The sequence below is a fragment of the Silene latifolia genome, unplaced genomic scaffold (genome assembly GCF_048544455.1).
Source record: "Silene latifolia isolate original U9 population unplaced genomic scaffold, ASM4854445v1 scaffold_20.1, whole genome shotgun sequence".
NCBI classification, from domain to species: Eukaryota; Viridiplantae; Streptophyta; class Magnoliopsida; order Caryophyllales; family Caryophyllaceae; genus Silene; species Silene latifolia.
Window position 1 is genome coordinate 8080674 of NW_027413163.1, and position 17746 is coordinate 8098419.

Below are 17746 nucleotides of genomic sequence, written 5' to 3' on the forward strand. Positions count from 1 at the left end.
GATGACACAGGCAGGGAGCTGGGAAGGAGGCAGGAACGCATCAGGGCGGAATCGGCACTGCAGGGGGATTAGAGATATTGTGAGGTGGGCATAAGAGCGGCGGGTTCTCCACTTGGATATTTCTTCGGATTGTCTGCAACTTATCACTCAATTAGCGGGAGCTGACAAGGATGACAAGGATGATCACAGGATTACGGGCATCCTAAAAGACATTCGGACTTCTTTTAGTTTTTTTCATTGCTTAGTTTTTAATTTTATTCCGAGACGTTTCAATGGCTTTGCGCATAATCTAGCAAAGCAGGCCATGAATTTGTAAAACCTTTATTTACAGCTAGGGGTGTTCAAAATAAACCGAACCGCAATAACCGAACCGCAAAACCGAAAAACTGTCCATTTTTAAGGTTCAATTAACCGAACCGTTTCGACAAAGTGGTTCTTTGAACCGAACCCTTAACTTTATTATGGAAAAGGTTCGGTTAAGGTTCGCAATTTTAGATAACCGGTTAACCGCGAACCGAGCCGTTTCACAAAAAAGTAAGCAAAAAATTAAAATATTATATAAAAAACTGTTCGTTCATTTAATTTTCTTAGTGTATCCAAATTTAAAATTTCTTAAATTGATTAATGCTAAAGTTTAGCTTATTAACTTTATTGTTGGGTATAATATATAATGAAAATTTAATTAAACTATTAGAAAAAATTCCAAAAATTAACGAAAACTGAAAAAAAAGTAATATAGAACGATTATCGGTTAACCGGTAACCGAACCGCTAATAACCGTTTAAAGTGATTAACCGAACCGTTTATAACCGTTTCTGACGGTGCGGTTTAGGTTCGGAGTTTTGCCGAACCGAACCGTGTGCCAACCGAATTAAATTAGAGGTTCGGTGAACCGAACCGCGAATGAACACCCCTATTTACAGCTGTGAAAAAAAAAAAAAAAAAAAAAAAAAAAAAAAAAAAAAAAAAAAAAACTCAATGCATTATGCTATAAGGAGTAAGGGCTCAATTCACTAGACAATTAACTTAAACTTTTGATTGAAATGGTCTCGAAGATATCACTGGATTTACACATTTGCTAGTTGGCTAGTTGCTACACATACAAATTAAAGAACTATCAAGACATTTGAAGATTGTGGATCACGGAGTCAATGGTTCTAAAACTAAAAATCAAATTACTTGTGCAAAACAATGTCACATACATGATCCTCATACAGCAAATTGAGTACTCAAATCTACCAAAAAAATGATACTCTCTGAGATTTTGCAGGTATATATTTCAAATGAAAAAGGAAACGAAAGAAGAAAAAAGATGCAGAAATGCACCAAAAATATTCTCGTAATTCCAATAACTAAAAATTTTATGCTTACAATAATTTCTTATGTAAGATTGTCTTTTGATAAGGATATCGTGTATGAAACCCGCTTTACTCAGAAATTAAAGCGAGTGGTTTTACAATAAGTTACTCCGTAGTATAATACCGTCTCATAAGAGAAAACTGTCTACTTACACATTTACATCTTAATGCATCATGGCTATACAATCACTGTAGGCAGTTTTACGCTGGTTTGGCCATAGCAGCAGCAATTGCCACTAGATCACTTCAATTATTTACATGGACATCCCTCTGCTACTCTGCTTCCCTCATTCTCCTCCATTTCATCTTACAATGCTAACCAGCACATATAGTTGCTAGTTTGTGCGCAGTATATTTCTATAGCTAAAATCTCTCCAAAAAAATATAATTATTACCTTCCCTATAGTTTCGTTCCTATTCAAAACTGTACATTTTGCTCTCTTTCAATTGTTAACTCGTTATTGTGCCCCTTCGTGTTCTTTCATATCTACTCCATATACTTGAAACAATATATTATGTATTTGATGAAGGTGAAGATAAAATGGCCTTCTTCCATGGGGACGAGACTCGAGAAGTGAATGGACTGACTTACCACAAGATACTTCTTAGAAATGCTCCTTGTGGAATTCAAATTTTGTTGTGCCTCTTTGATTATACTCATCGCAAAGCACTTTCAGTTCTTTCGCCAAGATTGGTGCACCACAGTAAAATACACCTGCTCCCAACAGCAGTATTAAGATTAGCAACATTATTGTAGAGTATAGTTTATCTCTTATTATCGACTATTGATTTCGTTAGAGATGAGTAATTGGTAGTATTTCAGTTGAGGACTGATGTAACGAGCTTAAGCTTGTACAACACCATCACTTTCCTTCTAGGATATTGTGAAAAAGGTGGTCTTTATATACTTCAAGGCTTCAAATTCATAGAATTCATATCCCCTCTACGACAAAAGTGAAATTGTATTATATCACTGATTCACTGGTGTCATAAAATTTTCACCACCATACCCTCAAATAATTTTATATCAACAAAATACTAGGATTTTAAAAACTAGTGCACGTATAATAATTAGTGGTTATGGTGACATTGAACTCAATACCACCAAACGACGTCATATCATTTTCCATAATCGTCCAAGTTAGCGGGCTTACCTATCCTTGCATTTGCATGCTTGGAACCTATTTTAGATAGAACCTTTTTCCAGTTTGGCTTTGCAAAATGGGTACGGACCTGCCAGGAAAATAACAGTAGAAATCAATTAATTCAAGTGTAACTGATGACTTCCAAAGACGGATATTCTGCCATTGATTATAATCTTAGTACACATGTATACTAGCATTTGCATGCTTGGAATCTATTGACTTCCAAACAACTTAAAAAACCAGGACCCAAAATTTTTAAGCATCAAACTATCAAATTGGACTAGAAAGGAGAAGCTAAATAGGTATCTATACCTTGGTCCCAGAAACAATGTCCACACCATTCTTGGCATGGTTGAGTGCTGCAACCATTGTTATGAGTGCGGATCGTGCATCCCCTTCCTCGTATACACTAGTCAAGTAGTTGTGCATCTCAATTACACCCTAATTCAAATGACAGACTTATGAGACCACCAGGAAGATAATTCAGTATTCTATTCGAAACAAAATAGGTCGATTTTGCTTTACCCTCTGATCAAGTTCAGCAACTTCATTCATCACCCCTTTGAACCAATCAAACGAGCCTTGTTCCCTAGTAACCCAGTAGAAATAGGCGTTTGTGGTCCTCAAGGTCTTCTTTTGTTTAGGTGAACCAATGTTGAGGTCTGGTACCGGGTAAAGATCAACAGCCTTCTCCTGAACAGAGACATAACAGAAAAAATTGCATGTGAAATTATCTGTTTGACAACGAAACATTACGGGAGTCTCAGACTCTAGCATGAGATAGCGCTAAATACTCATTGAATACGATGTTAAATACAGTATTAGATATGAATGAATGAGTATTTAGGACAGTCTGACAATAAAACTGTCTCATATAAGATTTGCTGTACTAGCTTAAGAAAACTGTCTCATATGAAAACTGTCTCATGTGATGATCGGAATTGTGAATGATATAGGGTGCAAAAATACTATGCAATAATGACTGGCATAGTATAGATTATATTACTCACTTCCTCTTCCTCCTTTTTGATAATGTTGTTGATCAGATCTTTCAGGATACTGATGAATGGCGTGGCACCAATACCAAGACCAACAAGAAGAAGAACATCATAATTACGGTAATCTTGTGCTGGAGCACCATATGGCCCATCTATCAGCAACTTCGGCAAACTGAAAGAGAATTGGTTATCGTGTTAAATATAAGCTACCAGAGCAACCAAATTAAAGCTGAAAGACGGCAAAACCAACAATACCCTAGCACTGCTATGTTCCCTGCAGATCGCAGGGTTAGGGAGATCGGGTACACACTCTTACCTCTGAGCTAACAATAAATATAGGATTGTTCACGGATGACCTGTACTACAATTCTATAAATTGTGATCATGAATCATCAAACGACTGCTGTTTACAGAAGAAAAGAAACGCAGCTAATTCAGCAAGCCTAAAAGCTGTAAGATACCGGAAAAAAAAAAACAAAAGAAAAAAAAAGAATGACCTTTTCCTTGTTGTTTCATCAGCTCTCAGCAGCCCACTCCTACCAGGTACGGGAGTCTCACAAGCCTCTGAAAATACTCTGTGCAGCTCCTGTGTCCAATCACCAAGTTTACGGACGTGGATGCTGAGAAAGTCATCTCCAGGAGAAGATGTAATTGAAAATGGGTGCCTGGGAAAGAGCAGTAGTTAATGAATATTCAGAGGACCGTATCTAAACTCTAAAGCAGATTTCAAGTACATTCCATGATAGCCATATGGCTGCCAATCCGTGGTTTGTGCCATATGTTAGAAGTGAGGAAAAATCATACTCCAACAATAGTGAGTCTTGTGTGAGAAGGTCGTATGAGCCCAAGTCAAAGCCAAATACTTTCTGCAATTCTCATTTAATTATATGATCAAGAGGTTGGTCTCATACGTGAGACCGTCTCATATACATTTTTGTATTCCGACAGTATATCCACGTTGTTATATTTGATAAATAAATCTCCTTACTGAGAATATCAGGTGTTATCTATGTATATCAACCAGTGTGAAGGTTGACAGTACTATGTTGATAGTGTAGATACTAAGCCTGATAAATATGATGACTGCTACGAAGGATATGTTAATATGATCCTACATAGCTATATTACAGTCTTACAGATTTGCATCTACCAGCTATTAATGATTTCATGAACAGCTAAGTTCCGAAAAATTAATTCTGTTGCATACTAAAAATCACTCAGCATATCAATCATGCACCAGATAAATCAGACATATAATTTCTAAGAGTCTAAGACTATTGCAGCTAGAATGTGGGAGTCAAAATGAAACATGAATCACCCGTTGAAGAAAATTTCGACAATAAGCTTAAATTATTCTACTCACAACGTTTAAGAAAGGTGAGTGATGAATTACCATTCAAAGGGAGAAACAGCTGGGCACTGAACAAACATGTATTGCCCACTCTTATAACGAAACTGAGGGGGCTTCGACATTTGAAGAGTGAGGACGTTTCCTGGATATATAGCCGCCTAGTTCAATGAAAACAAATGATCTGTGAGGAAAATTCCTGGATATATAAAGGGCAGCCCGGTGCACGAAGGCATCCCCACAAGGCGAAGGTCTGGGGAAGGGTCCCACCATAAGGTGTAACAGGGGCAAGCCTTCCCTTGCCATTTTGCCAAGAGGCCGCTCCAAGGACTTGAACCTGTGACCTTTCGGTCACACAGCAACACCTTAACCGGTGCGCCAAGGCTCCCCTTAGGCTAACTGGTGAGGGAACTTCCTGGATATGTAGCTACACAAATTGAGACAGCACTTAGGCTAACCTTCAGTAGACGGACACTGTACAAGCCAGATCGAAAGAGTCTCAAGGTCCTTTCCCCGGCATAGAGAAGCACTGGAACAGCAAGATACATCCACATCTGAAATCATGGGTAAAAAAATGTCAGTAAATATATCAGCAACTAAGAAGCTATAAAATGAAAAGATTAATGTGGCAGTAGAAAGATTACCGTCTTTTTGTACCACTGGTGGACAAGATACAGTTTTATCCCATGGATGAATAGACAAATGTAGACAATGACGAAAAGATGGTGGGAATACCAGAAGGCATTGAACCCTGTGAGTCTATCAAAAGGCTTAGGCAGCTTGACGAGGCCACGTCTAAAATTATGAGTAGCCAGAGTGAAAGCAATTGCCATCAAAACAACCATTATGATCCCTGTTACACCTTCCCACCCGCGAACAAGGTCCCCATATGTCGGTTTATGACCATGATGGCTAAAGTCACTCAAGTACAGCCAGAAGTCTGTTGTGGATGACCGCTCTAGCCTCACAAAGTCGCAAGTTAGATGGAGACCAACATGGAGGATGATACCAAGGACAATGGCCCCAGCAACAGTCTGCAATTTATTCCAAATTCATTAATATAGCCACAACAGGAATTCAGAGAACGGGAAAGTTGTTGCCTAGAAACAAGCGTTTACTTATTGAAAACTACTAGAAAGAGATGACCACCTATAAAAAATATAAATAATTAAAAGAAACGAAATGACTAATAAATCCTGGTTACTGGAGATACCAAATAGCTGTAACTCTGTAAGTATGCTGAAGTTTTAAGAACTAACAAATAAAAATGGTTTTTCTAGTTCATCATGTCAATATACATCACATGTTTTTAGAGGTTGAGCCATTGAGCATCTCAGGTGCGAAAGGTTAGCTCCAATAAGAGAGTTGTGAACTTTGAATTAATAATGTCAGAATTATAGCACATTTTTAGTTCTGGAGCTCAAGCAACTCAGCTGTGAAATGTTAAAGTGATCGTGAACAAAAAGACTATTAGAATATGTTGAACGTATAAATTAACCTCTAAGCTTGCTTGTATTGTCAGCTCATTTCTTTTCTTCCCTTCCTAACACACAATAACTTAATTTCCGATACTCCCTCCCTTCAAATCCAAACACGATCTAGACCATGTTTTTCTCCATCAATATGATACTATTTTTTCGTTGAAAATAATATTTTATAACACATTTTTATAACATATGTTAATGCTTAAGTGTTATATTCAACTGTTTGGTATTTTTTTTTTAACAATTTATTATCAGTCACAAACTTCGATCTCCAAAAAATCAAATGTGATATTTGAATACGAATGGAGGGAGTACGAGCATTATTTAAAAGGGTTTCTAGCCTATGCTAATAGGGATTACGGATTATAGACTGAACAATGACAAATGAATTTCATATAACTAAACAGAAAAAATGCAAAGAAAACATGTTCTGTTTGTTGAAAATAATATTTCAAACTCCATATGATTAAGGCGATACTACGGTAATAATGCTGTCATTTCTTGAACGGAATTATTGAAGTTCCCATTCATTAGGCATAATTCCTTCCCATATGCATTATTGTGAATGGAGTTTGGTACCTACTCCAATAATATGGAGCTTAATAATTTCAGTTAAACCAACTAACTATAAGCCTAAGTAAAATAAGAAAAATAAGAAAGTTTTTAACAAAAAGAGTTTCCCATCACACCAGTCAATCATTTGCTATTTTTGCACTTATCAGCTTTATATACGTGGTGGGCTAACCCATGCCCATTACTTTGAGCGACATGTGAAAATGGGCCATTTGGCTTTCCCGTTACCCATTAACCAAATACCACAGAACTTTCATTGCACATGCAATGTTTGACTTTGAATCCAACTTGATTGTGAAAGATAATAGAACTGACAATTATTAAATTCAGTCATAGTTCAAGAATGGATTTATTCTTATTTATTTGGTTCCTACGTTTCCTTAGTTATTAAAGCCACATATACCACGTTGAAGTATGGTTCAACTGGGTGCAATGCCTAAGATTAGCAAAAAACACGTTTCTAATAAAAAAAAAAAGACAAACAAAAAGCTATTTTTCGGGATATTTGGAGTTTTTGACCAAGTTACTAGATTTTGGAATTTGGATAGCCCTGTCCTTGCTATTACTCTTACTTAGAGATGGCACAGTGGGCCGCGGGCCGGTGGGCGGCACGGCCAGGCACGACTTCAGGCCCAGCCCGGCACGCCACGGGGTGGTTTTCGAGGAAGCACGGCCCAGGCACGAGTGGGCTGGACATGGGCCGCGGCGCGAGTTTGCCCAAATTTCCGTGCCAGGCACGGCACGGCCCAGGCACGAGGTGGCACGGCCCGTACCAGGCACGGCGGGCCTGGCACGGCACGGCCCGACAAAGCACGGTGGATTTTTTCAGCTGTTTATAATTTTATTTATAAATAGTTAAATACCACTCTAATTCAATTCATTTCTTCACAATTCAATCCATCTCTTATTCTTCTACTTATCTTAATTCTTACAAATTACAATCTTACAAATATGAATTATTGTGATATATAAAAATCTTATATAAAATAATTAGTAATTAGTTATTTGGGTTTTGTGATAATTAGTTGAATCGGGTTTTATGATAATCAAGTTGTTGAGTCGGGTTCAAGCAAGGCTATTTTTTTTAACATTGTTTCTTAATCGTTTAATAAAAAACTCTTTTTTTTCATCGTTTCTTAATTATTTGATTAAATCGAATATATTAAAAATACAACTAATCAAGTACATTAATATTTAATAAAATATATATTTTATTTAAATTATTATATTAATAAACAAAAAGTACTAAAATCATACAATTATTATACAAAGTTCTTTGTTTTTTTTTTAAAAAAAAAAAAAAAAAATAGCACGATGGGCCGGCCCATGAACAAGGCATGACCAGCCCATGGGCCAGGCACGGCCCAGCACGAAAATAACCGTGCCATAGGCGGGCCGCGGCTGGGATATTCAAGTATGGGCCAAGCACGGCACGGCACGGTGGGCCTAATTAGCGTGCCTGGGCCGGGCCATTTTTTGGGGGTGGCACGGTGGGCCGGCACGCGGGCCGGCCCAGCACGGCCCACTGCCATCTCTACTCTTACTGCTCTTTCTGAAAGCCTAAAAGTATCCCTTATTCCATAATTCCATAGGTAAGGAGTGGGACCAAAAATATGATGAAGCCGTATAATGCACTCTTTAGTTCCAGATTATAATGGAATAAAGAAACATAACTAGGTGAGTTATGTTTCTTCTAATGTAAAAGTTCAGTCATTTAATGCAGTTTTAGCCGCAATTTTTAACGTTGGTCTTATGAAAAAAGTCGTCTTGTCCTGCTAACAAAAGTGTAAGGTTGCGCACATCAAACTTCCTTTATCCCGCAATTTATGGAAATTATTGAGATGCGCAATTTAACATATAAAACAAGTTAACAAGCACAAGGAAAAGAGAATGGAGTTGGTTTTTACCTTATGGAAGTTGATATTGTCGTCAAAAGGCACGCTGTAAGCCAGTCGAGTGGACCTAAGCCAAGTTATGGTATTCCTGCAAACAGGAAACAGTATCAAAGCCATGTTGAGCTTCAAGGTTTCAGCTGCGCCCTTAGCCGTGGTAAGGCAATAACCCATGACATGAAAGGCGCTCTTTCTTCTATATTGAATGGTTTTCCATATAAATAGAGATATCATGATCAAAATCCAAAGACTTAAAACCCATATCCTCTTCCAATTATCCTGTAGGAAATACAACATGTTGGTCCTTATCCTTTGTATTGGTGTCCGATATCTCAGTCCTTGTAAATTTTGGCTCAAGGCTTGGCTTGTATGACTGAGTGCCTGACTGTAGCTCAAGTACGTGTCCTTTTGCAACAGAAGTGTCTCCAATTGCCATAACTGTGAGCATTATTTTGTCAAGAAATCAGTCTCCAATTACTTCTCATTAACGTTTAATTGCATACTTATATAAATACATAAAGCTTAACCCGAAATTACGAATATCACACATATAATGCGCAATAAAAAGCCTGTATGATCACCATCTTTTTTAAAATCTCTGCATTTATTTCACCATAGTTGGTTAGCATATTAAGTCAGGCATGCGCATCCTACTATCCTAGTGCGGTATAGCAAAGATTTAAGCGAATCCATGTCACATGCATGATGGGTATACCAACTAAACTATTGGATTTGCACGTGGCAAAGATATGCACCACTGTATTTGGCAAGTTACTGCTACTGCTACTTTAGTCAACGCTATAAAGTAACCACGAATGCATATACTAATAGCATCTCACTCCACAAATGTTCTGACTTTGCTAGTAAAGTCAAGATCCACCAAGGCAAAGTGCCAGCGTCACTCCACAGATGTTCCCATAATCTTTTGTGGTAGTTATGAGTAGAGATGGTCAAGGATTGGTTCATGACGAGCCGGGTCAGCCGGTCAGGTAAACTTCCTCGAGTAGGATTTGGTACATTGGCTAAACATATATTTCTAAACCCTCAGCTGGCTCACCGCATAGTAGCAGGCCCGATTAAACTGGCCTAATCTTATGTTTACATGATGAACAAAACCATCATAAAAATGATTCGGGCGAGCTACGCGAACACTGGGCAAAGAGTTTTTGTACTCCTTACAATCTTAATGGTAGTAAATTTCTTGCAACTTCAAGAAATGTAAACCCAACCACCCTGCAGAAATAGGATTAAAGAGCCTACTCATTAACGGACTACTAAATCTCCCTGTGAGCGGTTTAACAAAACAAAGTAATGACTGTTAAGACCCTCTAACGGTAAGAGCTAAAAGCGCTATTTTGAGTGATTAATGAAAAAAGAACTTCTTGGTTTATAATTTCTGATCACAACTCATGCACACCTATGAGTCTACTGTCTATGGCCAATTTATCTTGGTCAAAGTGTCAACAGTCAAACAACGACTTAACAGCAAGAAGTCACTCAAATCGTAAATTTATTTTCCTAGCTTTCGTCATTTAATGTTCTCTTCTAGGTAATACAACTAGTTGACATGGAGTGGAAATGTGGGTTCCCACTTCAATTGTGATATGTTTGGCCAGAAATTCAGCACACTTCCCTTCGCTTTCAAGCAAGCAAATTAGCATATGAGGCCTTGTAGCACACTTGTAATGACAAAAGATAATGGTAAGCATGTAAAGTTGAGAATGACAGAAGAATACCTCGATATATCCAAGCCTTTCTGGATCCAATTCTTCCATGATTAAAGCGGCGTATTCCTCTGCTTGCTCTTTTAATCTTGATAATTTATTAGCTGAAGCACTTAACATTATGATCTGTACATCATTTCAGATATTTCAATCTCACATTAAAAAATTTCCTATAATGTTTAGTAGCATTAAAGAAGAAAAAGTTCACCTTAGTGTTAGATTTTAAGGGATAACATATCATATCGAAAACAACAAATCGTGAATTTCATTTGACTCTAAACAGTACGATTTCATAATTCCTGGCGGGTTTTTAACAATTGACTTACTGCATTTCAGTCTACACAACAACTTTACCCTAACATCTCAAAGCCTCTCATCAACGATGTGATAATGAGATCTGATTTACACAATCATACCCCCGTGTAGAAATCAATGTACGAAGATGCAGGCTTAGTTCATTTTTTTTTAAGCAAAGCTATTCAAGAGCAACACGTAAAGAAGACACTCCGAGAGTAACATGTAAATTGACAAGTTGGTCTTTTCCAAAATTGTTGTACGGTATACAATGGTCGATAATGCGGAGTAACATGTATACCTCAATACGAAGTATGAGATATAGTAGTGTTGACAACCAAAAACGTGGATTGAGACGTTGAGTTATCTATAACTTTGAAATGATTTCTTCCGAGTTAAGACCATCCCCAAGCAGTGGTCGCGCTAACTAGGTCGCGACCCGATTTTACTCTTAATCCTACCTTATTAACCTTGACCCATTTTCACCTTCCCAAGCAGAAGGTCGCGACCTAGGTTATCAACCCAATCATTATCCACTTTACAACCTTCCCAATTATTGTTTTTTTATTGTTTTATAATTGTTCAACCAATAAGAAATTGACACATAAAAGGTCAATAAGACCATATCTTTTGATCAACCTTGGTCACAAATTGACCATCCTTGGTCACAAATTGACCATTTCTTGTTTTTGGTCACAAATTAACCACGATTAGTGACACATTAATAATACTAATTACTTGATTAACCATGACCAAGCACCAAGCAAGGTCATGACCAAGCAATTGACCTTGCTTGGGGAAGGTCTAAAAACACAGAGTGAGGTTGCATGCATTTAGCATTCTAGCCCTCGGCTTGTTGAAGTTAATCTTGCATAAAAATAGCCAACTATTATACGTATAACAATTTTATATTGAGAATTTGTGGTGGTTTGAAATTATGAATATCATGTCAGCCAGTTTAGCAACTCCAACACATTCTTATTATCCTTTGCCAAGAAAACCCCAACCTTTCTAATGAGAAAAAAAAATCCACACGTCTCATATAAATTGGTAAGAAATAGTAGATGAGAAAGCGGAAGGGAAAGTTGACTCATGCTCTAGACGACTAGACATAAGTTTTGTATAATTGTGTACTCTTCTAGGTTAGTCACAATTTACAAGTAACTCTTATTCTAAAGGACAAATGGGTAATTTTCAAGTTACATAGAACCATAATAACTACACGAATTCTCATTTAAGACAAACAATATCCATCTTAAACTTATGACTAGTCAAATACATACCAAATTAAATGGCAAATTGCTAGAAAATTTCAAAAATTTTATCTTTATTATCACCATATATTATATTAGCGTTTGACATTTTAACCTATCTTAAGTGACATAAACAAGACTTACCCTAATAATTAGCGCACCAACTAAATTAGTTCCGTGTATGGTTTTCCCTACCGACAAAAAAGATTACAAAGAAATGAAGTCACCTGAGGAGGTGACAAAGTGTGCCTTATCGGCTTATCTTAACAATCACAATAACAACTACGTTAATTAAATCTAAGAGGTGTGCGTGGAGAATCTCCCTGTTATGATGAAGAACATGGGTAGCGTAAGTCATGAGCAAAGCTTTCACATTTCAATTTCTTTTTTTTAAAAAATAAAAACAAAAGAAAATCTTTGGTTTATATTTCATTATTGGAGTAGTTGGATTAATTCGTAGAATTTTCGCACATCGTCAGCCACCGCATTTAGCCTAACCCAATATATTATTACGTAGTATATTTTATTAAGAAAACATGACACCGGCCTACTTGACTACCTTTTGTTTTTCCGGACAATTAACTAAATTTCATTAGAATAGAAGATCAAGAAAGAAAAGGTGTACAAGGCTAAAAGCATCCACAAGATTACTCGGGTCATCAACTCAGTTTAATTCTAAAGTAAAACTTAAATACTTTAATAATTTTACCTCTTTGACTTCTTCTTCAGTCAACCGACCATCGTCATTTTTATCCACCCTTCAAAATACAAGAAAAAGGTAAACAGTCATAAATTAATAAGGAAACCTAAGACTCATTGCATGCAACTGCAAGTGGTTAAAAAATACTCCTAGTGTTCAAATTTAAAAAGTCAAGCTTGAGATATTATATCAAAACGTTCTCAATTTTGACTTACAAGAACCTTAATTAAATACAAAGTACCGAGTATATACAGTAGTACAAAGTAATTAAGTCTAGATCGAAAGTTTCTAAAAAAGTTTAAATCAAAAGTAAAGAAGAAAGTCATCTCCAACTTAACCAACCTAGAAAATTTGAGTTAAAACGGTATCATAATCATCTAGAGTCAAACCAAATCACAAAAGTCCAAAATTCACTAGAAAAGATTTGTTTGTCAAATGACATGTAAGAACGATACATTTCAGCGACTAAATATTACAATAACTCTGTATAAGTAATTTTGTAAAATCCTCTTTTTTAGTCAAAAATGTGACCCCAACCAAAAATGACACGACAGCCATACATCCAAAATTAACCGAGTCCCAAAATAACCTAACTCCAACCAAATAGGGTGGCATACCCAAAATGATGGATCTAAACCGATGAGACTCTGATTTAACAGCTAGTCTCGCGTCACAAGCTTGTGACCTTTCACAAAAAGGGAGAGGGAATAAGGTGGGGCACCCTCATGTGCTTCCTACTCACCTCTTAATGGGTATTTTGTGAGAAGAAACGGTATCCGTCATAAGCTTGTGACGGATACCGCCCGTCTTCAATGAGATTTGGTGCTGATTTAATATGATTGATTGATCCATTTACCACCTCTAATTTACTATTCAAGGGTGAATTGTTCACTTAGCTTCACCATACTTTTCAGCTACATACTTCTCTAATAACGGTCTACAATACCTTGTAATTTACATGGGTCTTACAAAATGTATTCATCTGATGGGATTTTTTTTATTACCTTTTTCAAACAAAACCACTTGATTGCCTAAACTGTTATGATTGTAAGTCATTCTTATTTCACAAAATCTCATTGAAGACATGACATATCCGTCACAAGCTGAAGACGGATACCATTTTACCTCACAATGTACCCACTTTTTCTCTCTCTGCAACACTATTCATGTGGTCCCCTTTCTCCACTAACCCATTTTGTTACCATTTTATCTCACAAAATATCCGTCACTAATGGTAACCCGTCACAAGGGAGACCAATTGTTCTTATTTATTCCAACTCCAATGGAGAGCATCTCCAGTGGTTCCGATTTCGTGAATAAGCTAGTAAGTGAACTATTGAGCTTTGCCTCAAATGGACCCACAATAAGTTCAATCCCACAAGAAGGAAAAAGACAATAGAAAAAATAGCACAAATTCTCATTGAAGACATGACATATCCGTCACAAGCTGAAGACGGATACCATTTTATCTCACAATGTATCCACTTTTTCTCTATCTGCAACACTATTCATGTGGTCCCCTTTCTCCACTAACCCATTTTGTTACCATTTTATCTCACAAAATATCCGTCACAAATGGTAACCCGTCACAAGAGAGACCAATTGAAAAAATAGTGACACAATTACTAAAGTTTTGATTTTACAGTATGTCTTGTTTAAAACCGAATGTCTTGTTTAAAACCGAATATCCGTCTTAAATCTTAAAATGGTCAAATACTACCACATGATGGTAATAAAGACAATTTTTTTGACATTTTTTAGGCAACTTACCGTATGATTTGGTATGTATTTGACCCGTTTTAAATGATAATTTGGATTGATCTTATGAAACTGAATAAATAAATAGTGAACTTTGACCTATGTCCAACTAAGGTATTGATATGATCACTAAACTATTGGAGTAGTTTGTAGCTTGAAATTGAGGTAGCTTAAATGGTGAGATGGCAAAACTAAGATAGTAGCAAAGCTCAACTACGGAGTTGTTCTAACCTATAGTACTTTATTTATATTTTACAAATATTGTAAGTAAATCCTTAAAAGCAACCATTATAAATGCTCTAACAATCGCAAATTCATAATTACAAACTTACACAAGACGGCTATATAAGCACAGACAAGTCATGTAATATTTTCATTATTTTTATGATAGAATTTAGTTTTATAAGTATACAACCATCTCATTCAAAATTCGCTTATCTCTGATTTTTCTATGGCCAATATATTTATATAACATATTGATATTTCATGCAATAGAAACAAAAGTAGAAATGATGTGCACAAAGCCGTCATAAGCAAAAAACGAGTTAAATAGGTTAATGAGACACACCATAATATTTAAGAACTGATAAACTATTGTCTTATCTATTTACATTTTACATAAGTAATACCTGAGTCATTTTACACTTAAGAGGGATACAGGCATACACCCCAACTCAATGATGACTGATGAGCATTGAGCCATTGAGCAACTTGTTAGCATATAAATTACTGAATTAGTCAGATTAACATAAACGAAGATTGAGACTTCCAAAGTTAATAGGAACCTCAGAGGAAGTGGGGCAATCATTGGCATGTTTTTAGAAAATCAGTAATCATGAATTGAAGAGCCATGATTAAACGCAACTAACTAAATCAATCAAGCCAACCAACCAAATACAAAAATAAGAAAATGATGGATTAGCGAAAATAATTACTCCACTTACATATCGAAGAACAGCTGTAGCCTCGAATCGAAACTCTGGTCTGTAATTTGTGACCAATATTCGTATAATTCATCCTTGCCAATCTTCTCTACCTTCAATCTTCTCCTTCTGCTCAACGCATCGAACATTTCCAGCGCAAATTCCTTGGAATCTTTCATTCCTAAATTTCATCATCATCAATTAAATTGAACCTTATTAGTCAATTAAACAATGTAAAAATGAACAATTAAGTAACAAAACAAGAATCAATCTGATGAAAAAACACAATTCAAATGCATTGCGGTAATTCAATTGAACAAATTAAAAACATTTCCGGCGCAAGTTCCTAACTTAATCAACATCAATTCAAATTAAAAACACGAATCAATTCAAAACACAATTCAAATGCATCACAGTAATTCAATTGAACAAATTAAACAAACATTTTCAGCGCAATTTCCTAACCTAATTAACAACAATTAAAATTAAAAACACGAATCAATTCGATGAAGAAACTCAATTCAAATGCATTGCAGTAATTCCATTGAACAAACTTAACGAATATCTCGAGCGCAATTTTCTATCTTCATCATCAATCGAAACTAAACTGCTCAAAACACGAACAATTAAATGACGAAACAAGAATCAAATTGATGAACAAGCATAATTCAAGTCCATTGCAGTAATTCAATTGAGCAAACTAACGAACATTTCCAGCATTCCTAACTTAATCATCAATTAAATGACTGACGAAGAATAAACATGATGAAGAAACATAATTCAAATGCATTGCAGGAAATTATCAATTCAACAAATTAAACTTGAACACAAAACGAATCAAATCGACGAAATTCTGGAGAAAATATACGAAAAACAAACCAATGCATTGCGCGAAATCAGTCCGAAAGAGATATCCGTCTTTAGCAAGCTTCTCAAAGTTATTCTCAACTTCATTCCACGAAACGTTTCCTTTACTATTACTACTTATAAATCTAAGTCCCTTGAGAGCACGATGAGCTCCAGACCGAGTTCGATTGAGTTGCGCAAGTTGCCTCCGTCGAGCTCGGGCAGCAATCGCCGAGTCAACTCCAGTATCAAACCGATTCATAGAAGGCGAGTTCGCCATCACTTTCGCAACCATACCGTTATTCCACGAAAAACGTTTCGTAAGCTTCTGAGAAAACGACTGCTTCGCCTTACTGATTTCCGCCTTGAGCTCCTGCGAGAACTGCCTGAACCTGTTAAACGACGTCGTTCGATGCATCATTGACGGTGACCTTGACGTCGACGCCGATGTCGGACCTTCCAAAGTTATCGACACCGGCGACATCTCGACACCTCCGCCGTGGTGCGGCGGCGTCGCGATTGTTCCTTTCGCAGGCTCTACGCTTCGGAGAATGATCGTTTCATCGTCTTCGATGTCGAGTGTGACCTCGACGAACTCTTCTCCGGCTGACGACGGCGGCGTGGAGTATCCCGAAGTAGTTACTTCACTTCCCGGCGACGAATCACCGCTTGCCGCCGCCGCTGACGAAACCGGCGGCAGCGGCGGTGACATCCGTAAATTTTCCGATGCCCAGCGGCGTAATTCACGTCTCGGAAATCCTCGCATTGTGTGAATTAAGCAGAGAAACTAATGGAAGGAATTAAGCATAAATAATGGTGGAGTTGGAAGAGAGAGTAATATAATGGAGTGTGAATGAAACGAGGCGTAGAAAGAGGAAATAGATGCAAAACGCGGCGTTTGAGGAGTAAGTGGAAGGGGAAAAAAAAGAAAAGGAAAAGAAAAGAGGAAGGTGGTCAGGTCATAACTACACAATGAGAAAGTCTGTTATCTTGTTCGACTTGTTTTTAGTTTAGTTTATCTCTCTATGGTTTTTGTGGAATGGAAATTATGGAAGGATGATGGAGGTAACGCGGTTGAGACTTGAGAGGCAAGAAGGTTAGATAATGTAAGAGGTAGAGTCGTGTAGTCGTGACGTGGACAACACCATTATTAATAAATTTTTGTAAAGGAGGGGAAAATATTTATACCACAAGTAAAATTTGTCAAAGAAGAAAATAAATACTTCATATGTTGATGAGATAAAGATTCTCTCTATTTGAGTCGATAAAATTCTGTTTTTTAGTTGAAAAGAATCGCACCGAACTTAATGAAGTTTGATTGAATTGAACTAAATTTAATGAAGCTGAACTGAATTGAAAAGAACTGAAATGGGGTGAAATTAAGTCTAAAAGAACGGTTAATAAGTTATTAGGTTTGTATCTTGCATAGCCGGTTCATAAGAGGAAAATA

The 17746-nt window shown here is 36.8% G+C and overlaps 1 protein-coding gene across 1 annotated transcript; it reads right to left on the minus strand.

The window, feature by feature from the left end:
* Nucleotides 1–1301: 1301 nt before the first annotated feature.
* Nucleotides 1302–17484, minus strand: LOC141638364 (respiratory burst oxidase homolog protein F-like). The gene is made up of 14 exons (XM_074447761.1): nt 16330–17484; nt 15472–15631; nt 12779–12827; nt 10535–10648; nt 8814–9236; nt 5494–5883; nt 5308–5403; nt 4895–5010; nt 3999–4166; nt 3514–3673; nt 3029–3196; nt 2816–2944; nt 2513–2591; nt 1302–2073 (listed from the first exon to the last, which is right to left on the minus strand). Exons 1-14 carry the CDS (start codon nt 17060–17062, stop codon nt 1964–1966), a joined length of 2895 nt encoding a protein of 964 aa, XP_074303862.1. The 5' UTR covers nt 17063–17484; the 3' UTR covers nt 1302–1963.
* Between the last annotated feature and the right edge of the window lie 262 nt (nt 17485–17746).

What these genes read in the sequence shown, in the direction of transcription:
- LOC141638364 (XM_074447761.1), bottom strand. Translation starts at nt 17,062, where the DNA reads ATGCGAGGATTTCCGAGACGTGAATTACGCCGCTGGGCATCGGAAAAT. An exon ending in ACCAGTGGTACAAAAAGACG is followed by an intron (nt 5,404 to 5,493) that starts GTAATCTTTCTA and finishes CCATGATTTCAG; the next exon opens with ATGTGGATGTATCTTGCTGT. An exon ending in ACAGTGTCCGTCTACTGAAG is followed by an intron (nt 5,011 to 5,307) that starts GTTAGCCTAAGT and finishes TCATTGAACTAG; the next exon opens with GCGGCTATATATCCAGGAAA.